The sequence below is a fragment of the Poecilia reticulata genome, chromosome 15 (genome assembly GCF_904066995.2).
Source record: "Poecilia reticulata chromosome 15, P_reticulata-male-v2, whole genome shotgun sequence".
Classification (NCBI taxonomy): domain Eukaryota; kingdom Metazoa; phylum Chordata; class Actinopteri; order Cyprinodontiformes; family Poeciliidae; genus Poecilia; species Poecilia reticulata.
In genome coordinates this window covers 13,389,636-13,415,735 of record NC_088844.1, presented here as the reverse complement: position 1 = coordinate 13,415,735, position 26,100 = coordinate 13,389,636, and the positions used below count along the sequence as shown (strand labels likewise).

Below are 26,100 nucleotides of genomic sequence, written 5' to 3'. Positions count from 1 at the left end.
AGGGAAGTAAGATGGGGATCAGAGGAGCAATCATACCACCCCAGCTCTTGGTTGAACGGTGCTAAAAAAAAAAAAAGTCACAGGAGTGCAGTAACATACAACACAGATGGAAGATGGCATTATATGCAGAATAAAACTTAAGCTGTTAATTGAGACGTGCTTGAAATCTAAAGTTGTACACTGCCAAGGAAGTATTAACAGCACGTGAACTTTTTATCACATTACAATAACAAACCTCTTGTGTGTTTTATTTGGATTTTACATGACAGGTGAACACATAGTAGTATTTAACTGTGAGGTTTTCATTTTTTATTACAGATACAAATCTGAAAAGTGTGGTGTGAATTTGAATCAATTCCTCCTTGGATATGACGCCCAGCATGAAAAACCAGAGTAACAAATTACCTTCAGCAGTCGCCTAATCAGTAATGGAGCCCAGTTGTGTGTAGCTTAATCACAGTTGTGCTCTGATGAATTGATGAATATTCAGCATAATGAAAACAAAGGGACACATCAGATAGGTCAGCAATAAAGTTAGAAAATAAATCCCAAGTTTTCAACATCTTTCAACAGCTCTGTTAAAGCCATCAAAACGTGGCGATCACATAAGTTGACAGTCTGAGTGAAATGAAGATTATTTTAAAAAAGCAGTCAAGATTTCCACTGTAACTCTGGAGGAGCTTCAGTAATCAATTGCGCAGGTGGGAGAATCTGTTGACTGGACAATTATAACGTGTTACACAAATCTGTTTTTATAAAAGAATGGTGGGGAAAAACAGCTGAAAGCAGCTATATTTCCTGTTTGTGTCTCAAGGGCATCTCAATAAATCAGAATGCAGTGGAGCCCCACCTAAACACAGATGTTCAGCGAATAAGATGTCCAACTTATTCACTGAAAATAAGTTGGAATCTTATTTCCCAACTTATTTTCAGCTAAATAAGGTGGAAGGGTTATAATATTAGAATAGAGTTACGGTTATTAAGATATATTAGTGCATAATGCATATCTAAAATATTCTAAAGAAAATGTAAGGCTCAAATAACTGGACACAATGCTACTTGATAAGCCATTGGCTGGTGCTTGCTAAACAGCCAATCCATTAGTTCTGCTTTTCTTGGTGCTGATTGGCTGTGCCCTCAAGAGTGGAAGTAAGAAAGAGTGTAGATATTATTTTCTATTGTACTGCCAAGATGATTTACACTGAGTGTTTATGCATATTAGAGTATATTTAAACGATGAAAATAGCATTTTTGAGGGTCTCAAGTAATCACAGATTTTAACCATTCGCAAGTGATTATGGTCCTTAACCTTTGCAAACATCGGGGGTTCTCTGTATTTATTGAAAAGTTAATTTATTTCAGAAAGTCAATTCAGTGAGTAAACACGAGGTATAGATTAAATACACAAAGACTGATGTTTTCAAACCCATAGTTTTGTTAATTATGATTTTCCACTTACAACTAATTAGAACATGACATTTAGGCTTTGAATATTATATTAGACCAATAAAAAAAACATTTTTTATAGGTAATAGGCAGAAATATGGGGTTAAGAAAAAGAACTGAATTACAAAAGGTAAATTGAATGGGATTGAATATTCCAATTTAATGAAATTTACTGGCAGGGCACACAGTAAGCATGCAGGAGAAGGTGCTCTGGTCAGATTATTAATTTTCAACTCAACAACGATGCAGAAATACGATTTGTAAATGAAAGTTATTGGTGTGACTTGGAAAAAAAAAATTATTTCATTTTCCACTGTGTAAATTTACACTACTTTGTTCAATAAATGACAATGGCATGAATATTTTGTAAGGCATTTAACACTTACAGGTTTACCCACTGTAAAAGCAGCAGGTAAAACTGCAGCAGCAAGCAAAAAAAAAAAAAAAAACTGGAACAAAACATGAAGAAGTCCAGAAATTTCTCACAACAGATTTAGAGTGTGTGTATGTGTGTTGCACAAAGTGAAAGAGGAATCACAAGGGGCAGAGTTTGTGAAGCAGTACAGATAGTTTTTCAAAAATAACTACAACAAAAAAGGGGGGCTTTAGAAATAGTCAGAAAAAGTTAGAAGCCTTAACAACTGTTTCAACTCTGCTTGGGCTTTGTTTAGAGTTCATGACAAGAATAAATGGATTTATTTATTTTTTCTTTTTGGACAAACCGGAGCTGGCCAGTACGGCACTGCACTTGGACGTGCATCTTAGCATGAGTAGATGCTTGGAGGAATTTGCCGATGGTTGAGTTGGCATCACTTAACAGCTGAGTTTCTCTCTGCTGTTGACCACCCCCCAGGTCAACGCAAGCAGGCTGACCCATATTTGACACTTAAAGACCCTATTGGGAAGGTTCTCTCTTAGCATGTGCATTACTCCAAAGTGGACCTCAAGCTGTGTTGCGGATTCTAAAGCAGGCCGCCAATTCCATTAACTGGTGTACAGGACTTATAAATAAATAATATCGCCATTTAAGTGCCCCCCTTTTTTATAAAATTGGCTTATCCTGTACGGTATTAATAATAGACATTTACTTTGTTAAACACACAGGCTGTCTCCCTCCCGCCTGCCGTAACAACGTGGCCCTAAAGTGTTTTTACACTTCTGCAGGTCACAGTTTGAGCAGCGTTTTATATTGGACATGTGAAGCCGAGGTTTACTGGAGTGTTATGACTGAGCAGGTCAGTTTTCAGAGGGCCGCTCTGCCTGCTAGTTTGTGGCTGTGTGATGGAAATCTCCTGGGTGCCATTTAACAGTGGGTGTAAATACAGTAAAAGGTGTAAATACTCTCATTTCTAAATAAACCTCGCAGCAGTTTATAGCCGAGCGGTGGAGAACTCGGAAACCCACCAGCGGGCTCTGCGCTGAGACCCGCTCAAACAATGGCCATGGCTCATGGCAATCTCTGTCGGCATGGGTGAGTGCCCAGCCAGCCCCTACTTGTCATTGTCTCTCCTTTCTATCCCTTCCTTCCCCTTCCCCTTCCCCCCCAGCTCTCCCTCCTCATTTCGCCCCCTCTCTATTTCTCTATCCTCCCACACCAGCTCTTTTGGCTCCCCAACACCAACCCGCGTCCCCCCCCCCCGCCTACTTTCTCTCGGCTAGGATCTCCAGGCCACCGTTCCCTTTCTACCCCACCACCACCAACTCGCATCCTCCCACCTCTACCTCCTCCTCTACCCCTCCACATCTCCTCTTTCTCTCTGAGAGGATGTTCCAGACGCTGCACACTGACAGCTCGGGGATATTGTGTGTGGAAATGTTCCTGTTGGACCCGCAGGCCCTTACAATCTACCGGACAAAGGCTGGTGCACCTTTGCTTAAGGCTTGGCACCTTTGACCCCCTCAACTGCTCGCGCTTCAGACTTGTCACCGTAGCTAATTTTTCCTCTCCGCCTTTCGCTTTAAAAGTTGCCTCAGCGACACAACGTTGACAGTGGTAAAACTTAATGCAATGCAGGACATGTTAGGGTTGGTAAACAACAGCAAATATAAATAAATAAGTGAAAAAGGAACAACATCAGTGGAGCTGAAGTCTGTCACCTCCCGGTGCAACGGGGGATTGTTTTTAAAGAGCATATGGGCTGTGGAAGATAGAGCTCCTGCAACATTTCCAGACGCTTCAGTGCATCACAAGTCAACCCTCGTCATATGGTCTTTAAAGAGGCCAGACTGGCACATTACCGAGCTTTTTACATGAAATTTGGCATTATTTTCAGAAATAAAGTAAGAAATACAAACTTTGTCCTTGTTTTGCTTAAGTAATGAAGGTATACATGGATGGAATTGAGATTCTTACTGTACGACAACTTTGAGTAAAATTATATTGATATCGCAATATCACAAAATAAATAATGACACATATTATTAAATTTGATATTTACTAAGATATAACAGCACCTGTTAAAATACGTACTAAGTTTTAAGCCAACTCCTTGTGGGCACAACATTAAAGCTATTTTCTGTTATTTTCTTCATAGAGTAACCCTGAGGTACACTAATATAAGCAGATTAACAACCTGGGTAATCTTGCTTATTTTACCTTTGACTGGAAGTAATATTAATATTTTGGAGTGGCTCAACCAGAGACTCAATTTTAATCTGATAGGGAGTCTGTGGAAGGAGCTAAAGATTTCTGTGATGGAAAGGAGGCCTTACAGCCTTGGAGCTAATCACTATATATATATATTTTTTTTTTTGTATTTATTTATTTTTTTATTTATTTTTATTTTTTTTTTAAATACCAGTGGAAACATGGAAACATGGAGAAGTTGGACAGCAATTGTAAGGCGAATTTAACTGTTGTAAAGACAAAACATATTATTTAATTGTGATTGAGAAGGGCATAACTTTATCTCGTTTCATATTTCATATTTATTGGTTAAATATAAATAATTGTAAATGTTAATATCTCATTGATTGCAATAAAATACGATGGAATTGTAAACTAAGATGATTTTATAAACAGTGCTACAAGGTTAAGTGGTGGTGCTTCTGAAGTTTGTGCACCATAACTGTCTGTGGTTTTCAAAAAGGAAGTATTTACAAACTGGCCAATATGAATTCTTTGTAACCAATTGAAAAAATATATCCTTTCACCAGCTGACCAGCAATGCAAAGCAACAGGTGATGGGGGGAGGAGTGCTGCTGCACCATGCATGCCAAAAAACATTGTTAACATCAGTATATTTTCTGACATCTCATTAAAATGACTTCAAAATGTAGGAACGATGCAAGAAAGACTAGCATGAAAGAAAACTTTAGCAGTTTGGAAACTGTTTAATATTTTGGTGTATTGGTAACAAGCTTGTGCTTGATTGTGATAAAAAAATGCTTCAATAATTGTATTTCAGTTGAAATAAACAGTACAAACCAGGTTAAAGTAGAACTGCTCTTTCATTATCTTTTGACTGCATAAATCATACTTCTTCAGTGTCCTTTGGCCATTTTCTATTCAATCACAGGTAAGGAAATAAGAAACTAATTCCAAACTAGCAGAGGATCTGCTGCACTAAAAAGAATATTTCCCCTGATACGAGATAGCGATTTGAGAAAATTTCTAATACTGTGCTCCTGTCACAATCAATTTCCAATTACCATAAATCATTGTTGCGTAAAGTGGGAGTCATCTGGAGTTCCACCTATTTTCCAACTCTAATATAAAGAATGAATTGAGCATTTATGTAATGTTGAAGGTTATTCCATCAATCAATGAAACAATGAGAAAAAGGTGGAAAAAAAGAAGAATATTTGGCATTAAAATTGTCAGTTTTCCTTGAAACATCTGGCATCTCCTCTTGCACAAGACTTCAGCAAGACTTTTTCTATCAGCTACAGACATAAGAATGAAACAGGTTAACCACAGGATCTAATTGAAAGGGATCTGGCGAAGGGTGTAATGGTGTATCGCACAAAAAAGGGGAAAAACTCCAAAGTGAAGCCTCCATCCTCTGAAGCGTGATGGCGCTCATCCCGACTCGATCGGCTGTCACTTTTGACACAGCCTGCCAGAGTTCTCCTTCACCGATCATGGGTAACATGGCGGGTCAGAGGATGAAATAGAAAAGGCCAAGAGCCGTTCAATATTTTTCCTCAGCCTTATAGCTGCAGATACTTAACTCAGAGACGTCAAAGACTCAAGAGAGCATGAAAAAAGCCTAAAATGACTGTCTAAAAAGGGAGAAAAAATACAGCATGTCTCTATGAATGTCAAAATCCTGATGGTCTCTGAGCAAGAGGGTGTGATACAATTGTAAGCCACTTGCTCGATGCAGGGCGTTCAACCATTTGAGATCAGATGCCTATCTCAGTACTGGTAAGCTTTAAGGAAGGCTTCCTATTCTGCTACGAGAGAGAGAGAGAAAGAGAGAACGTTTTGTGCTCAGCTGTTTCGAAATAAAAACAACTAGGCCAGATAAACTGCTCTCCTGATATCCAGCAACTCTTATTAGCAAATGTCCACGGAAGAGGCCGCGCGCTCAATCCAATACATAAAGGTGGTGGTGAAATACTGCAGAGCAGGCAACAAAGCACACAACAATTAGGTCTTCTCCCAGCTGGCTAGCCACAGGAGTCAGTGAAGGCATGTATTACCAGAGCCTTAACTCTTACTCCATTATGTAGTGTATCCACACCCCAACGCTGCAATGTTTATCTACAACAGAGTACTGAGCAGTTTCAAATAGCGTTTTTAGCCTCTATTCTCAAGTGCCACAGTAAGAGATTCCAATTACCCGAATGGTAAGGAGCCAGTGAGGGAGGCATAAAGTACATTAGGGATCCCCTGTAACTGCAGGGACCTTTTAGAGACTCAGCTGAAGAGGGCCAGGAGACTGAGGGGACAGTGACCCTGCATGGATAGCCTCTGTCAAAATTTGACCACGTCAAGCACAAAGGCATTATGGGAATCCAGTGTCACCAAGTCCTAATTACTGTCTGTGTTCAGAGCAAATTACTGCCTTGTTCCTCTGATTAGGGAGGAGGCTAATCTTCACCTGTGTACGCCAGCACTGTTGAGGGCCCTTGAGTGTTAGCGCTTCGTCTTCTGTAATTTATTTTTAAATCAGTGCCCGCTCCCAAGAGTTTTGAGTGTTTTGTTGTGAACCGCTTACCATGATCCCCACCGCCGCCCCCTCACCCCTAAATCCTTGACTAAATCCTTGTTTGGTGCCACAGGAAGATAAGCAATAACAACACTTGGGCATAATTGACTCGTACTCCTCTCCAAGATGTCAGAGCGGAATCATCTCTCTGCATATTGCCGTGGTATGTCGCACGCTATACACTTCTGTGCGTTGCAGATACAGAATCCAATCAAGTTCTAAAACAAACTTGCCTCATGTTGGAGAAACTTCACGGTCGACAGCGGGGAAAAGGGAGGGGGAACAAAAACTGCAGGAGCTGCTTTTAGTTCTGAGCGGCAACTCTCATTTGGCTTCTGGGCTCACCCTGGAGGTTCTGCTTTGGAAAACCACAACATTTGCAGAATTTTATCAGAGCGAATGTCAGTGTCTCGTCTGCGTGGGGCGGTTTACAGGTAGTGTGTTGCACAGGTGTTGGTTTACACAGGAAATGGCACATGCAGCCTGATTGGGAGGATCCCAGGAGACGGGGGCACAAACATAGAGCACAGATGGGTCCAAGGGCCAGTGGGAGCAGCACCTTAATGAATACGCAGCTGAGTACTACACTTCAAAACATGCAAAACAATATTCTGAGGCGGTCATAAAAATAGAACAAAAAAAATCATCTGAATATCATTACACAATGAATAATTCATATATCTTTTCTAAAGGGAGTACGTCAAAAAGTCTCCCCACTGCTTTATTGATGATTTCATTCAATATTTCAGCAGTTTGCGGTTTGTATGACGAAGCATTTTAGTTACAAATGTAAGCAGTTTATTTAGCACACAAAAGTGTATTTAGACAAAGAAAGACTGTGCTAGACAAAGACTGGTACAAGATGAAAAATGAAATAATAAAGTCCTAACACAAATATCCAAATATAGCAGCTACTTTTACATATAAATTTACCTGAGGGGACTCCCGGCTATCGCTAAAGTCTGCCTTTTAGGGAACATTAAGCTTCTGTGTTAAGCTGATGTGATGATGGAGAAAGGAAGATGGAGTGAACCAAAGGTTTGTCAGCATTTTTCAACACAATCACTCACGTGTCAGTGTTATCCCCAAGTCAGACGGAGTAAAATTAGCTCTGGTGGCATGTTGAAAAATTATGTATACCCTTCTCAGTGCATGTATTTTGGGTCTAGTGATATGCACACACTTTTTAAAATTAAATATCTATTCTAGTATTTTAGCTTTATCTATGTATTCTAAATTCTGAAAAGTGTCAATGCACATGCAAAAACACAGCAGAGGACAGCAGATTCACAAAATATATATTTTTGTTCTAAGCCACCAGCTCCAAGACTTTTTCAAAACAAAAAAGAAGTCTTGTATTTTTTTTTTGTATTGGAAAAAAAATACAAGATGATCATACTGCTACAATATTACTCTTATTTAATATTTGGGCTGCACAATATATCACATCACAGTTGTCATCGCAATATCAATGTGTGCAATACTGCAATCGCATAGGAATGCATTTGGCTTGTAGCTCAGTAAGTTATTAGAGTTCAACTGTCGTTCAATGACCCTGCGTATATCAATAATGTATTTGGCCAGGGGATTGGACCTCAACTTCCCTCAATGACCACACCCTGTGCGTATTTTTTATTGCCCTGGGAACTTTTAAGCTAACAGAGACTGCTGAGGAAATTGCAAAAGCATATTTAAAAAAAGGAAGAAAAAAAATCTGACAAAAATGGGTCAACTGTAACTGATATTGCCATAATAATATAAATTTTCAGCAACATATTCACAATGATGGTACTTCTGGTTTCTCAACTGCAAAGAACAATACTGTACACAATTCTTTTGCCTTTGCTTATTCCTTTAAATCTTCATTCCAAGCTCAGACTTTCTTCGTTATCTTTTAAAGTGGATCTCAGGGACTTGTTTGCGACATTTGGTTGAAATCTAATAAGGGAGTTTACCAGGACACAGCACATCCTAAAATTGGTCTGGAAAAGCCTTTGGTCAAATTAAATAGAACAGATGCAGAAAGGAACTGTAGTGGAAAATAAGTTGTGGTTATGGTTTCCCCGACGTGTGAGCACATCATGTAAACAGACCCCAACCAGGGAAACACATTTACCATACCGCTATTCAGCGCAAAGCAGGACATTGATTCACAACACAACACGAGTGTGAGAAAAACGATAAATGCATCACCTCAGATATTTCACACCAGCAGTGGTAGTGTGTAAAAGCTGTTGTGACAGCTTGGGTATTAGAGCCGGGTAGATGGAAAATGTCTGGCTGCTTATGAATGCCAATGCGACTGGGGTGACGGGTTTGACACAAAAACACTCCACCTCAGAACAATTAGGCTGTTCTCAGGCCCCATCCAGTGTTGTCGGTGATAATGGAAAGCTGTGAGGATAACTGGTGATAAATAGACTTTAACACCCTCCTCCTTAAGAACAGTGCAGTCCTGCAGTCCTCTCATATGCTTAACTAATCATGACCATGGCCAGCAAATTCATACAAAAGACTAATTACTGTTGTACTTCACTTTCAGTCTCAAAGGCCTCTTATAGAAGGACTTGGGGGTTCTCCTGCCTCTTTTCTCCTCTTGATGGTTATTTTTTTTTTTAAGTAGGCCTCATGCTAGACAAAGGCGTTTAAAAATTTGTGATTGCTTTCATCCGCTTTAATTGCATTCAGAAATGGCATTTCTGCCACATAATGCACTCCTATTGTTTCAGAATTATCTGGCTTGGGGAGTAAAATCTACAATATTTGACGATGCTCCCGAGCTAAATCGCCTCTTGAAATTGAAATATGCCGCTGAAATGCAAAATAAAAAATAAAGCAAGCCTTTGCAGCTGATATACTGGAAAGCTCCTTGGCTTTCTACAGAATGCTATTATTATGCATATCCAGGTAGAAAGTTAATTAACCCAAAGCTTAAGCTAATTATGGTAGCAGAATGCTATCAACCAAACGCTTTCAGTCAGACAGCTGTCCAGAATTTCATTTGCTAATCATTTGTCTTTTGCCGGAGCATATGGTACATTTCCCCGCTATCACAGCAACAACAAACAGATGAAAATCATTAACTAAAAACAATGTGCAATGTGAAAAAAATCAGACACAGATTTATAAGGCTTTGTGTCAGAGAAAAAAAAGGAGGGGTGGGGGGGGTTAGTGGTGGGGATTTATGGCCTGGTAAGTATAATGATAATTTTGGTTTTAGCCACTTAGGATTTTAGGCTGATCACATGACCTGAGTGTGCAGGGAATTCACATGCACAAATATATTGTTTATATCTATATGCAAATGAGAGAGAAGTGTTTATCCGTGTAAAATTAATTACAATTTTCTATAGAGGCTTATGCAAAGAGCTTGCTCTTAACAATTTTTAGCTTCCAACACATTTTGTGCCAGTTTCCCCCCCTCCCCAACATTTTTATGTTGTTAAAACAAGAACTCCCCCAGCTCAGAATTAAATCAATTATTTTCCAAGAAATGCTTCATACTTTATTTTTTTTCTTTTCATAAAAACACATCACATACGGCTGTTAAAGGGTGATTGATATCAGCATTGCCTTGCGACATTATCAGGCAATAAAGGCTACTCAGGTTCTAATGCAACATGTCATACACCAGCTCCTGTAGTACATTTCTATTGAGGACCTCACAAGCTAAATTGCTTTTTTCCCACTCCCCCACATCTCAGCCAGCTTGACAGACAAATTGATCAAAGCATTGTAAAATAATATGCTCACAAAATGTCTCGGGGCAGGAGTCCAGACCTTTTTTCATTTTTCACCCTAATAAAAAAGTGCTCCATGATTTCCTCTGTATTGCATGTCTGTGCTCTGTGCGAATGAGGCAAGAAGAATCATATTTCAGATAGCAGTAATCTCCTGTAAACAAAATGCAAACCTTTTTTTTTTTCTCTGTGACTGCCGAGGCAATGCTAAAAACTAAAAAGGGGTAAAAATGGTTAAAAGGAAGGCTGGTGTGTTAAGGCCCCAACAGGGGTTGTTGAGATGTAATGAATTTGTTCATCTGATGGCGCCTTCAGGGCTGTCGTTAGACTGGCAGAGGAGGCTGATTTCAGGAAATGCTTCTTAGATCAGTTAGGAAGCAAAAGGGGCTTGAGACATTTCTATTATAAAGAGCTGACGGTCACGGTGTGTAAGCAATACTTCAAGGGCGTTTAGGTAGGTATAATGGCATTTATCAATATCTATCTATCAATGCCAGAAATGCTTTTTTCTATTTGTGCTCAAGCTGCTCCAACACCAAACAATATTCTTGAAAGTATTACCCTCATCTTGTTATTTTTCCTCTTTTATAATTGTCCTTTTTGCTTTCCTTTGTTTACCATTGTTGCTGGTATGGCTCATCACCAATTCAAAACAGCACCTATTTTAAATCTCGCGAATATTTTAATTTTAATTTATTCTGGTTTTGATCCTTGGGTGAGTTGACTGCACATTTCTTTACAGCAGATTAAGAGTAGGTCACAGAAAACGAACGCCAATTGATGGTTTTCAAAGCAGGTATCGTGGTTACAAAATCTCCTGCAGGGGTCAGCTCCAACTCGTCCCCAAAAAAAGGCGTCATACAAAGAGACAAACTGATCAGCATATAACTTTTTTTTTCAGTATGTTGTACCTAACTTTTCTGGTATGAGGTGTTGCTGTATTCTTTCTAACAAATAAAAGTTATATGTGGAGCCAATATTTGATTAATTAGGGCAATTAATTAGGACACAACCATTACGCAATAAGTAATTCAGAATTTACTTAGAAAATAAACACTTAAAAATGTGACTTTCCTGTTTAGAAAAACAGAAGAGGAGATAATATTTAATATAAGTTTTTGTTTGTTTCTTTGTATGTGTACATTTGATCTAACCATTCAACAACCTTGTTCAATTTCTCTCGGCATGGTTAGTTGCCACAAGCTCTTATTAGTTTTTACTTAAAATGTCTGGTTCAGTCTGGATCTAACATTTCTTTAAGCTTGCTGTTTATTTTTAACCTGTACCAGACGGGCGTAAACTGGTCGGTTTGACTTTTATTTCTCGCTCAACCACTGGGTACGAAACTATGCACATGGTAGGATTGAGTTATTGTGTGGTGGGAAACACTCCTCAATGGGGAGACACAATCTGATGTAAAACATACATGCTATCAGCGTGTTGCTAATATTTTAAACAATACTAGGTTATGCCATCAGGCATGTTCACTCCTTCATTGTTGCAGATACGTGAGCATTACTGAACTTTTTTAATGTTTCTCCAACATCAGAGTTTTGGCCCTTAGGAGGCTCTTGTAGCAAAGCGTCATGGCTTGTTGGTATTCTTTGCCTTTTCCTGTTCATCTCCCACAAAATACCTAATAACAAAGCTTTACCTTTTCAGCTAGTGATAGTCAAAAAGGCTCTTCTCCAAGCATATTTGCTACGTTACCAGTTCCTACTCATTTCCAACTTTGGGAGTAGGAAATGTGTCTCTACCGCTTTTGATGAAACAGAATATCCTTAAAGAATTGCTTAATATGTTTATTATATGAAAATATTGATTATTTTGATAACTCTGGTACAAATAATAAGTAATAATAAGTAATTAAGTCCTGTCAATCCTAATTATACTTCCACATTACAATATCCTTAATATTTATGACAATTTAACAAGAGCATAAATAAAAAATAAAATAATTTAAAAAAGGCATTCAATAATTCAGGTATATGGTATGAACAACGTTTTTTACAGATATAAACAAAATGGCAGCACAAGGGTATAAAATTGGGGTCCCGATTGTCTCTTTATTAGTGTTGTAGCCTGTCCACTTAATTGCTTTAATCAGATACAGTTGTTAAATGAACAGAGTCAATTATGCAACAGGACAAATATCTCACTTTTCCTGTTTGGTAGAAGAAATCTGACCTGACACTGCAAGGGATTCAGACCCACCACGGTGTTTATTTAGCTGCCATGGCAAGACGCACACACACACACACGCACACACGCGCACACGCACACACACACACGCACGCACGCACACGCACATACACACACAAAAAAAAAACACATACCCGGTTCTGTAAACCTGTAAATGCACTGTAGGTCTCCCTTTGTTTTATGCATGGATGTTATCTATTTTCTTATCCAAAATATGTTCTTAGAGGTCATTTATCATAGTGACTTCCTAAGCCTGTGCAACACCACATCCAAAGCTGGGAAGAGCCTTGTTTAGTATGTCATAAATAAATCAATGGAAATGCCTGATCTGAACTATTACAGCCACAGCCAGGCTTTTCTGAGATCTACATGAAAAGCCGGTTGCGAAGATAAGCCGGTATTTTGTCACTTTATCTCGCCTCCCTTAATGCCTGTTTACATAGAGTAACTCAACATATCTGAGGTGGCTCTGCTTCACCATCTCCTACAACACTGACAGCATATTCTACTGGCCAAGATAAGATCTAAACATTTTCCTAACGATTTCTTGCTCGCACCTTGGAGAACATATAGACAGTGATGCGATCGCTCCCACTTATGACCGACATCGCAAATGATATTAAACTGAGAAATGATCTAGTGATGCGAATCATTAAATTCATTTGCATAATCCTACTGAACCTGAACGCACAAATTAAACCCCGTTCGCAAGTCGACGGAGAAAGGTGCCCGCGCATGGTTACAGGACATCTTCCATAATCAAAATTCCATATTATTAATTTTCTCACTTCAACTCATTAACAACAAGTGGAGTGTTTTTGCTGCTTGATGAATTTTGGGAAATAGCAGACAGTCGAGGAGGAAACACATGTTGAGCTGTAATATACAAGGTCATTAATGGGTTTCCATAAATTAGAATTTAAACGGACATTTTGAAAGGGATAACTTCTTATCCCGATGCATTTGAAATGGTTTAATTTCCCAAATCATTCAAGTTTATCAAATGTGAATCTGTGAAACATGGATATTTAATTTCAATCTAATCAAAACCAATCTAAGATGTAGGACGTGGACCTTCAAAACTAAGGAATAAGTACCTATTAGTGCTGACTTTAATCAGTTTCAGTCGCTTCAGTAGGAATGTCTATATTCTGACAATTTTGAGGGATGGGAAGGCCATGAAATGCAACCACATAACACATTTCTGAGTGTCAGTTGACACTCCAAACTACTGCATACAACTTGAATGAAACATAAAGGAACAGGAGAGAACAGTCCACACTCCCTGTGGCCTTAGCTGACCTCCCAGACATCATTTCTAATCAACTCCCTTGAGAGTAATAAACAAGTTATTTTTCTGAAATTTCAAATATACTGCAGGAAGAATCACAACCACATGCCATCAGAAATCTAATTTCGAGCCCAACAGTATTCTAGTGCCCCTCATATTTCTAGTGCCTGCTCATATTTGCCCAACTTTCTCCCGGATATTTCTTGTGGGATCTACAAAAATGCCCTGCTTCCAATGAGGAATGGTGGCACTCCATCACAGGAGTGGATTCTGTCTGCCTGTAAATTTCACACCTTTGTTTATCACGTCACCAGCCCGGCTGTTGTACAGTACCTTTCAGCAGGTGCGACATCCATTAGGATCTGGATGGTGTGCACACCATTCTCACATCCACTGACTTGGATCGTCCCCAGGGGGCTCAGCAATGAGATGGTCTTCTGAGTGCACCGGCTCTGCTCTTGCTTCTTCATCTCGCTGCCCTGCCGATGAAGAACAAATTACACCGCGCTTATTGACGTATTCGTGCGGCAACTTTCACAATTTTCCATGGAAAATTTGCATTGAGTGATCTATTGAAAACCAAGCATGCCACCAACAGAAGATGACTTGCATATCTGAACACCTAGCCTTCCAACACTGTCATGATGCGACTTGATCCCCGCATTATTCTCAAATATTTCTTTTGTGCATGGAATAGAATACGCCTATCTAACCAATAAATCGCCCATTTTTTCCCCTCTTTCTGTTCTATATATCACATAAATGAGAAAAACAATGCAGTCTGTTCCCTTGTCTGGTGGGGGATTCCCAAGATAGCTCGACATTATTTTCAATCCGTCATTTTTGGTTGATGGCCGGGATGTTTTTCTAGCATTAAATTTGTTCCTTAGGGTGCAACTCCAATGGGATTCTGGTTTCCAGCCCTTAACAACAGCAAAAACGTGCAGCTTTTCTGACGACTGAGATGGATACTGGCAATAACCAGACAGCAGTTCCTTTTTTATTTTTACTTTGAGGGACTGAGAGATGATTGACTATGTTATATGTGAGATTTTGAGAGATGGGGGTTATAATAAATAAAGGTCACATTGACTGCAAGCAACCTTTACTTCCAAGAACCTTGATGTGAAAAGTTGAGATACAAAAATACTTAACATTCGCTTTCAACTTTTCAGCATTTAAAAAACAAAGCTGTACATACATTTGATTTTTTTTCTCTCATAATTTAAACCTTAAATTAAATATATAAACATATGTTTCAGAATATAATTAAACTCAAATTATGCAGTTTCTACATCCCGGTTGCACTGCTTAATGTTGATGAATGCAGTGATTGCATTAAACAATAGATTTATATACAAAAGAAATATATACTTTTGTACATAAAACAAAATTGCCCTGCAATAAATCGCTATTTGTTGACATGATACTAAAACACCTTTCATATGTTGAAATTATTTTTACATTTTCTTTTTCTAGTTGAAATGCTCATCCTAAAACATTACTATTTTTTTTTCTTAGCTTGGGAAAAAAGATCTTGTTTGTGATTCCAACCTCGACCATACTTGTCTCTCAAAGTCTTTGTCTTTTGGGACAGCAAACAAAATTTTGGGAAGCTATGCACTGTTAGTCAGGCAGCACAAGCAATTGACTGATTTTGACTGAGTGTGAGCTTCAACAATTTCAAGACTGTTTTTATTACTGTTATGTGAACCGCCGGGTGATAATAGAAAAACACTAACTGAAAGACAACAATCTTTTTGTTTTTGCACTGATTAGTATTTTTTTTATTTTTTTTTATGTCTAAAAGTCTGTTTGTTTTATTTTAAGATTGCCTCCCCCCCTACACAAACGCACACCACTACCAGCACATCTGTCATGGTATGTGATCACAAATGCGTCTGCTTCAACTTTCTTGTTTCTACTCTTGCAGCTCTCACTGTATTCATCAGGGGTTTGCCTGAACTGACAATAAAGGCGAGAAATTTTCTGAGCCAAACAATGGTACAGTGCACTTTGGATAAGCGTTGGACACACTGTCTGCCATTTAGCAAATAGACTCGCAAGATGGAATAATGGACTTTGGCAATAATGGTCTTTGCTAATCGCCTGCGCTGATTAAAAAATAATGTCCTTCGTGTTGTTGGTGCTGCCGTATTTCGGCGCAGTAACACTCGGTCTACTTAGTGACTGCTCGGATGTTTGATGTTTACCCAGCTTTTCACGGTGAGGAACAACAAACAATAAGCAGCTTGTGTTGTTAAAAAATGGCTGGCAGACTCCTCATGCTCGTCAATCATTTGACTGGTTTCTCATTAGACTAGCTCCTGGTCAAACCTGCGTGATTAATTGAGCAGAAAGCTCACCGTGACTGTGCAGGTGTGAAAATGCAACATGTGCCGTTTAAAAATAAATAAATAAATCGCACAATTTATGCCGAAGCACGCAAGGCATCTACCGTAATCTGTGAAAGTGAGTATTTGCCCTAAACCTTCATAAACACACCTTCAATTTAACTACGAGCTTAAAATGCCCAAAAATTCTGTAAAGTTTCTAACCGAATGCGCACAGAGACCATGTTTAGTACAAGAAGCAATTTCAGAGCTACATTTACTTTTAAAAGAGGGTTATAGTTCAATTAGTTACATTAATTAGTCTTGTAGCTTACAACTGCCTTTTTCATACTCCGACTACAGTGCAATGTTCAATCTTCGTTCCTGTGAACAACAAATGACACTTCCTGTTTCTTCTAGCAGCGTGGTCCAACGATCCAATCACAACACGGGAAAGTCCGCTCTTGTTCCCTAATTGGCCAGTACAAAGTCACCGCTCCACCCCCTGCCAGGGACGGAGTTGTGCTCTATAGATGTGATAGAAGACTCCTCTAATAGGTCTCAAGTTGGGATTTGAGGTTCTTTAGGGGCTCCACAGTAAATCAAAGACTTGTAATAGTAGTGATTTATGTATTTGATTTGCTTGATGTTCATACACCATGAAAAAATATAATAATGCATATTTCTAGCATTAATATCAAACACAGTTATCGCTCTGCTTATATCTAAGACATTTATACAGTGCTGCATCTCTAGTGACAGTTTCTCTGTGAGGGATTTAGAATCCTAGGCATAGTGTTTGTGGATAAACCACATCTATATGAGAGCAATAACCAATAACCCCTTATGCATTATTAGCTAATAAAGTCACCATGTTATTATAAACAGCACAATTTGATACTTTCATTATAGTTTTGTGCTGTCTAAAGTAGACAGACTTGCTTCATTCTGCCTGCAGCAGTATTGATCAAGATATGCAGGATAATACAAAGCACTTATAAAAAAAAAAAAAGAGTGTGGTATCAATCATGTAATTTTTAAGTGTCTGTTCTCCTCTGCCGTGTTAATTTTTATTTCTGTGGAGCCTTGAGCTCTCTGCATGCCTCCGTTTGGAATGTGTAGGCCGGTATGGGCCTGTGGCCCACACCCCATCTCAGCGGTGAGGATGGGAGCGGGGGGAGAAAACGCCACCCCTGCAGAGACCATTTTGAAATCTGTGAGGATTTCCGTGCCATCTGGACCCGCTGCCAGTCTGCCCCAGATAGTAAGGGTTGGCAACGGTACCCGACGGTGCAATATGGCTCTCTCTTTAATGAACTACTAACTGTCCCCCGTTTTAATTGATGTGACATTTGAGCCATTTATCTCTGACATTTCAATGAAGGATGATTCTCAGCCTTGCCATTTACTTTTTTGGTGCTATTTTCTAAGAGTCATTTGCATTTTTCTACTCTAAACCTGCTTTTTGTCTCTCATTAGCTAATTAGAGGAACATGCACAATTAATAAAAATGAACATAACCTAGTTTGATATAGGCTTGATGAGGGATAATCAGAAAATCAATGTTTTCTTAACATTTATCACAAATGATGTGAAGGGCTAACTGTGGTAAAAGGTGACTCTGATAAAGCTCTGTAACCTTTACCCACATACCAACATGTAGCCTACAGTGTGGGACAACTTATGTTCACAGCATGGGGAGAATCAAGCTCAATTAATCAGCATATGATTGCAGTAAGCAGCCCCCTCTGCTGGATCTTTGGAGCCACACTGTTTGAAATCATTTAGACACTTGATTCAGTTGCCAGACTGCTATCTTATGTCAATGTGTTTTTTGATTTTTCTTAAATGTGTCATGATTGTTTTAATACGTTAAATTAAAATATGTTTAAAGGTGTCATATTTTTTAAAAAGTCGTTTATTTTGCTTTTGTTAACATTTTTCTTGAATACCAAATTAAATTACCAAACACATCAGAGATTATTTGCACAGTCTGCACTGTGTGTGTGTAAAGTTATTTATATTTATTCTAATTAGGCTAAACGTTGTATATCAAAACAGGAAATATTTTAGTGCGTATGTATTGAAGCAAACTGCCTGAGGTGCGTGTGAGTGACATAAAAAAAAACCTCAAGGCTCAATTGTTTTCCATAATGAGACATATTTTAATCTTTTTAGATATCCTTTAAAAACACGGCTCCATTGATGACGACTGTTCCTTTGATTGTGAGTGTTATCATTGCCAAGGTGTGGTGCCCTGTCTGTGCTGGCAGCCGGGCTTGATATCTTTTGTTTGGGAGTCAAAGAGCTCCTTTTCCTGCTCAGTTTCCCTCCCTATTTTTGTTTGTGTGAGGCGTTGATAGACTTATATGTTGCACGGCTTCCTTTTAGTGTGCTGCCCCAGATGTTTGCAACAATAACAACCCTAACCTTTTCTTTTTTTTTTTTTTTTTTTTCGGCATTGTGGCAGAAATTGTTTATTAGCAGTTTTGTCCATCCTGTGCATCGTATGATTGTCACAGATCAGTCAAAAAGGCTGCCTGTCTGTGGCTTTGCTCTCTTTTTTCCTGTGTTCACTGCCTCTCTCTAGCTCTCTCTCTCATGTTGGCGTGGGAGGAGTTGAAGTCATTTATGATATCAGATATTCTCTTGGAGAGCGGGAACGTCCTGACAGACGGAACAACCACTATCCTCTCACGCAGTGGTTTGTGTGTGTGAGTGTGCATTTTAATCAGGAAAAATGGCTCTTTGGGCCTCACGCTGCACATCGAGGAGGTTTGGGGCTTCTCGTTGTGTATATCAAGGGTACATAAATGTTATGTCTGTTTCACTAAATCAAACTAGGATCCAGCCATAAAAACAGCACCCCATTACAATGCCTCGCAACAGTTTAATACAGCTCGGGTTGTTTTTTTGTCGTTTTAACAGCTGCACGTCTTTTGAAGTAAGTCAGATTAGCAAAGCTAGACACTGAAAATTTTGCCCTTTTGCTTTACAAAAAAGCCTAAGATTTTTTTAGTAGGATGAAGAGCTTTTGTGAATATCAATGTCTTTTTACAGGGCAATTCATCTTCTTATCATCTCTGACCAACTTTTATGTCATTACTGAAAAAAGTATCCCCAAAGCATAATGGTGCCACCACCATGTTTCTCTTTTGGAATGTGACAAAATGCTATGGCACACATAGCGTTTTTGAAAGCAGACTATTAAGTTCAATTTTGGACTGTTTTCTCCATGTTTGCTTTGCCAGCTACATGGCTTGGGACAACCTTTTTCTTTATTTATCCTGTTTAGAATTAATTCTGCAGCTTTTGAAAGTAAGTTGTTGCACTGATAAAAGGGTCCTAAAAGTGCATCTGCATTCACTACTTTCTACTTCACAATCATGAACTCATTTGTGTTGCCGTGTCATTTAAATTTCCCTAAACATAAATTAAAGTTTATTCTTTTAACATGATAAAATGTGGAAAAGCTAAAAAGCTATTTATTCTCTTGACAGACTCTGTGTTTCATTCTTTTAATGTTGGCTCTTTGTAACTCCCCTCCTCTCTGAAGAATTAGCCTGATCGTCATGCAAGCTTCTCCGTACCCACGAAGACGCCGGCTAAATTTCTCCGTACCCCTCGAGTGCCCACTTATTTAGTACACCTGTGTGCTTCTGTCCCTCCGACTCTGATATGATGTGTCTTTCCTATTTTACTGTTGACACAGTGCTATGAATGTCTGAGCATTTTTGCAAATGAAGAGGCTTGAACTCCTGACAGGCAGTGTCGCCGGCACCCTGACACACTGGCCCGCACATGCTGTGCGGCATAATGATGACATTAGGATCCAGTGATAATATCAGGACGCACTTCAGATAAATGACTGATAAACCAGGGGTTGTGCCTCTCGTATTACACGCTTGACAGAGCAGCTAATCAGTGTCCAAGTGACTGCTATTACATAAATCATGAGCTCGACTTTGATGCATATTCCAACGGTGTTCCCTATTCATCACGTCATCTGGGGGAAGATTCTCTGGATGACTGGCTGCCGAGCCAACACACATTTTAAGAGCACATTATGTTTTCATTAGAATTTGATATGATCCATTCCAGTGTTGATTTGATTTTACGTGCTCGGGTCATTTGATAGGAGGCTACTAAGGAGAGGTGGTGTATTGTTACGCTATGCGAGCTGTTTCCTTTTACTACCCACATTTATTGCCAAGATGCGTGTTGATGAACAACCACATTCTTTATATAAAAAACATCTCCCTAAACCCCAATTATTATTGTTTTTTTTTTTTTTGCTATATTCAAGATCCATCTTAACCCAGGATCTTGTTAATTTTTTAAAAGTTGTCTTAGTGTGGAAGTTGGAACAAGTATTATTGCTTTCCTTAGTAATAAAATCAAAATACACCCATAGGTGAAGTTGGAACTGAGACATTGGGTGCTGAAGTGAGTCACGGTGTATGTTTTATTCCTCTGTATTGGGGTCAGAAGATGTGAAGGTGGGGGTGTTAATTTAATCCCCATTCTTACCCTGAGCATGGCCACACTCTCTAAGGAGCTTTATCTCTGACAACTGTGTCAAATTAGAGAGACCACGAGCCCCTCATAAAGAATATGTCTGTCAGACTACATTGTTCCTGGCCTCTGAAATATATGGCTGAGCGGGACAAAAATAGAAGATAACTCCGTGGTCCCCGCTGTTGGACTCAAACATGATGAAATAATTTCCAAACCATGTGATCCTGTCAGCGAGACGGACCGCTAATAAAACTGATGCACACGTATTGCTGCGTACCTTTCGAGCTTTGTAGAGTTCTACGTGCTTTTATGTTTAAAATCTCATTTATTATTCTATCCTCTTTGTGAATAAAACATTCAAACAAAACTTTTAAGAGAAGTTAATCAGCAGTAACACTGCAAAGCGAATGAAACAATAATAGAAAAAAGTTGTTTATTTATTTATATTTTCAAATTTGATGTCTCCATCTATTTCTTCAGTATTTAGTGGTTTTCTTTTAAACTCTCTGAGACTTGAAAGAAATGTTTTCGGTGTCTCTCAACGAGCTTCTCACAATAGTTTGCTTGAATTTGGGCCCTTAGGTTTTTCAGCTGTAAGAAATTAAGATCAGGACTTTGTGATGGCCACTCCGAAACACAAACTTTACTGTACTTAAACCACTTTGTGACTAATTTGACATTACATCAAAGGTCATTGTCCATTTGGAAAATTAATTTGCTGCTTCAGGTTCTTCTCATAATATTCTTTGCCATCTATTCTGAAAAGTATAATAGCTCATATTTTTAGCTTAACACTACCAAACAATACAGCTGCCACTCCCATAATTCATAGTTTGGTTGTTGTTTTTAAGGCTTTGTTGAGCACCTGTTTTTCTTCTAAATGCAATTTTAATTTAATCTGACCAAAAATTATGTCTCCAAAAACTAAGGTTTTTTTTATAATTTTTTTAAATTATTATTATTATTATTTGTAATTTGGCTTTATTGTAGGATTTTTGGAGAGAAATTTTTGAGTGTCCTTTAGCCCATGTGAGTACAGAACTCTTTTTACTGTGGATAATGAAACCAGCTTCAGCTCGGATCCTCATAAGGTTTTTGGTGTTTTTTTTTTTTTTTGGTGCTAATGCAGACATTTTACATCAAACATGTTTACAAGGAAGTCTTCCACTTTCTAAGTGGTACGGTGGCCAGGTATTCTGAAGCTGTTTACCCTCAGGTATAACAGTCGAACAGATAACTGTGGAGTTTTCAGGTGTGGGAATTTTATCCTGTTGCAAGCATAATTTTTATAGCTGTATTTTGGAATTCCTGATATCCTGGCTGATTAAAAAAAAGTCCATGGATGGATCCACATGTGTGTCTCTAACTCTGTACCATTATATTATCGTCTTGGCTTTGCAGATGACCATCTTAGATTATGTAAGCATCTGAATGTGAGGTAATAAAAAAATAAAGATTTCTCTCATTATTCTGGTGTTCAACAAATATAAATAATTTTCTGTACTCTTGCCTGACCTATAAGAGAAAAAAAAATAGTCTGTTTTAATATTAGACAGTGAGAAATGCAGGGTTATTTGTCATTTAATAAGGTGCATGTAAATATCAAGTTTGAACTCCAAATCTGCTTGGCTCTATAAGTGATGGGCATGTTTCATTCCATTAAAATGTGGCACATAACTCCAGGTCAGTCCAGCCTAATATGTGCCCATCATTTATCTCCCCTGTATCATCTCTTTACCGCAGTCAAACATGTAAAACAACTCTTAATGTTCTCCTCAGTCCCCTATGGGTGGTTCTCCCTGTTATCATCATCGTCTCTATTCTGCGGGGACTTCCTCAGGAGACAACATTTTCATAGACCTTTGACCTAAACCATATTTTCCATTTGAATGGTCTGACTTGTGAATATTTACAAGCATGTTTAATGTATAATAGATCTCATCTGTGTGTATCAGGAGCCATTTTCTGCTCAGTCAGATTCTGGCATCGGCCTCAGCCCCTTTGCTTGAGGTAATTTTGACCCTTTTTAAAAGCAAAATGACCTGTGCCTCATTTAGGGCCAAGTAGTATGCATATGTTTCCCACAGGTCCCAGGGGCATACATGTTTATAACAAGAAAAGCCGGCAGTCTCAAATGTAAACATCTTAGTACTGTAATATTATTGTATCAGTAAAGTCCCAGAAGGTGGAAGATTTAATAATGTGGGTGGATTATATAAGAGAGAGAAATAAAGCAGTAATTTGAAATTGTTTGGGGACCTTTTGTGTCAATGGTTATGGAGGCTAAGGGACAACTCTGTTCCCTCAGGCCACTGTTAAAAAGGCAATGACTTTTCTTGTACATGCACAGCATTTTGGAATCTACATGCATCACTAGCAGCACCACAGGCTTGCATTGTGTAATTACTAATACATAATATATTGGATTCTATTTTCGCATATAGATAAAAAAAAAACAACAAAAAAAAAACAATGAATGAAAGCAGTGAAAAAGGAAGAACACGTTGATGAATAACTTCTGTGCTGAAGAGCATTAATATACATTTGCTGGTGAAACAGATCTCGGTTTGCTTCTCGGGTGCTTATACAACGATGGGGTTTTTAATCTCTTTCTTGCCGATGAAAGTCCCAGTAATTGCTATATTTCCCTTTTTGTTTCAAGGACCTTTGATGATCCCTTGGCTTGCATCAGAGGGCAAAGTCATTAGTGGAGAAATGAGCTCAAGTGAAGAGAAAGAAATTGCAGGGCTCCCAGCATGATTGGAAACTTTGGCTCACGTTGGAACGTTAATTTGAATTCAATTTTCAATATATGTTTGATAGATAAAGCACAATTAGAAAATATGTACTTAGAAAAACTGATGAGTTCAGCCCCCCCGTTAGTGTTTAAGCATAATACGACATTATGGTAAATATTACTGTAGCTGCATCAAGCATGAGAGCCATTTTGGATTATAAATAATTGCACAGCCTTTGACAAGCACAATTACAAACTTGTAAGAACATTTTTTTTTCTTTTTTACCAAAAGAGATGCAATTAGATTTTAATGCTGGCTTACATTTATATAGCAAGCAGGTTAATGCAAGATTGCCACTCGCATTAACAGCGTACATAAAGACTCTCTAGTTCAAAAGTCAGAATCTGATTTATAGATATGATCAAAAGCACAAAACAGCTTGTGAGAAGCAAATACTATTAATTAAGCTGTACTTGCAACTTAGAGAAATAAGTTATGGAGGTTGTCGACATCATGTTTTATTATTTTATATTACTCTTACTATTATTTCACTTCCTAGTAGTTTTCAGATATACTGTTAAGAAAAGTCCATCTGGAGAAAAGTGCTGCAAATTACCTTATGCTATATGCACCATGATACAGGTACAGACTGCAGTTTCATTCAGTTTTGCATTCCGTCATATATTTTGTTTGTAAAATTTTAACAGGTCAACATAAAATAAGTCTATTTAATTTGGATTAATTTAATGTTTTTTTTTATGTTCTTTATGACCTGTATCCAAGTAATCAGAGGGACATGAGAAAGAAAATGTGAAATATGAAATTCTGTAATTCAATTAAAACAGAGAACACTTGCTTTGTGTGAAAGTAAAACTCTTTGCAAATCAACTTAAAATCCTGCTTATCCAATGGTAAGCAGTAACACTGCAATAAATGTTGCAATATTTATGCACCGTATCGTTTATCGTGCTAGTGCTCGGTCAAACGGGCCGTTTAACTGAGTACATACAACTATAAACACAACACACAAACACCCTTTGGTCAGGGTGATGTTTGGTGAACTGCTGGGCTATTTTAGCTAGCTGACTCTCTGTTTTGATATGACTCATTGATTGTGTGTTTGCATCGTTTTTTGTTTTCTGTTCCAGTTAACTGTTTGTGGTTACAGGAAGAGTTATTCTCCTGCTTTGTGCACTAAGCCACTTGCCTTGAATTTTTGTATGGTTAACTTAGGAAAATGTTTTCAGTTAGCTAAAGTTGCGGCTTTTTTTTGTATAGCATAAGAGATCGGATTTATTTATGTATTTGGATTGTTTAATGTATTTTTTAAAATCACTTTTGGTGTCCATACGTTGTTGCCATAAAATAACCAATGCTGCTTATGTTCCACTAAATCTAAACTACTGCTACTACTCCCACACGGCATTCGGTTGAGTAGGTCTTATCACTCAGGCAGAGCGGGAGCAGCAGTGACCAATACTGACTCCTTTTTACAACTCCTTACTTTAAACAGCAATGTGAAGGGCACAACAACACTTAGACAGTCGTAAAACCCCGGATTTGTGAAATCCACAAGTCATCAACTTCTTTTGATTTTCTTTGTTGTTTTTATTTACCCAGTTCCAATATTATATCTTTGCTTTTCACACTGCAGGAATCATTGTGCTCAAAAATACACTTTAAAATGCGTCTAATCTAAATTTGCCATTATGTCCTGATCCTGCTCAAAGCCCCAACTTTAGAAGTCAGTGTTATATAGATATATAGGTATTTTATTTGCATTAATAACATGCTGGTAGTATGTAGACCGATAGCTAATGGATTATTTATACAAAACATAAAAACAGATGTATTTATTTCACCCTTACAGTTATATTTATAAATGTACACATTTGTGAAATGTGCATTTTTTTTTTAGCTAATTTTATTTCAACCTTATTTTGAACATCAGGAATGTATCGTCTTTATCTTTTCTTCCTATTAGTCTTTCTCATTCATTTAAACCTTCTGTTTCCAATTTATATCTCAGGTTCGCCAGTCTGAAACACCATCTGTATCACAAGCTAAATACAGAGCAGTTACATTTCACAGCAGCTAAACTGGCAATATGTTTTATGCTATAATCCTGCAATCATCATCAAGTTGTTCTGGGAGGGAGAGGGATGAGGGGGGTGGGGTGCAGGGACATGTGAAATATGAAATCCTGTCAATCAAACTGCAGCATCCAACACTCGGTTGCGGTTGGGTGACGGTGGTTCTTTCATGTAAATCACAGACATTAGAAATAAAAGACAGGCCTGTTGACTTGTTTCATGCTGGGAATCAGTGGCCCAGCATGTGTTGCTCTGTCTCTGCTTCACTCTCCTGTGGAACCGCTGTCCCCTGGGTCCCCAGCACTGCTCCCTGGAGTGCACTGCATATAATTACCCACAATCCACCCTGAAACAGCTCTCATTTACAGTAATCAACAGTCTGCACTTCAAAGGTTTCATGTGGCATCAGACACCAAAAGCCAGTGTGTGTTATTACAAATTATTATTATTATTATTGCCTCAGAGTTACCTTTATACGCTGCGGCTGATGACTATATTAACTAAGGAGATGATGAGATGCCTGGGTGTGTGTGTGCGTGTATGCGTGTGTGTGTGTTTTTTTTAACCCATTAAGGGCTGATGA

General features: G+C 38.4%; 1 protein-coding gene across 3 annotated transcripts in view; it reads right to left on the bottom strand.

The window, feature by feature from the left end:
* Window positions 1–17,616, bottom strand: part of LOC103476769 (methylated-DNA--protein-cysteine methyltransferase) — a 38,751-nt gene extending 21,135 nt beyond the window's left edge. Inside the window, exons 1-2 of one of the 3 annotated variants that reach the window (XM_008429334.3) lie at window positions 16,504–17,616; window positions 14,169–14,314 (exon numbers count right to left, since the gene is read on the bottom strand). In XM_008429334.3, coding sequence (XP_008427556.1) covers window positions 14,169–14,314; window positions 16,504–16,518 — 161 coding nt within the window. In that variant the 5' untranslated portion in view covers window positions 16,519–17,616. Of the gene's footprint in view, window positions 1–14,168; window positions 14,315–16,481 lie in introns of all 3 variants that reach the window. The other 2 variants (XM_008429333.3, XM_008429332.2) reach the window with 2 other exon arrangements.
* Window positions 17,617–26,100: the final 8,484 nt, after the last annotated feature.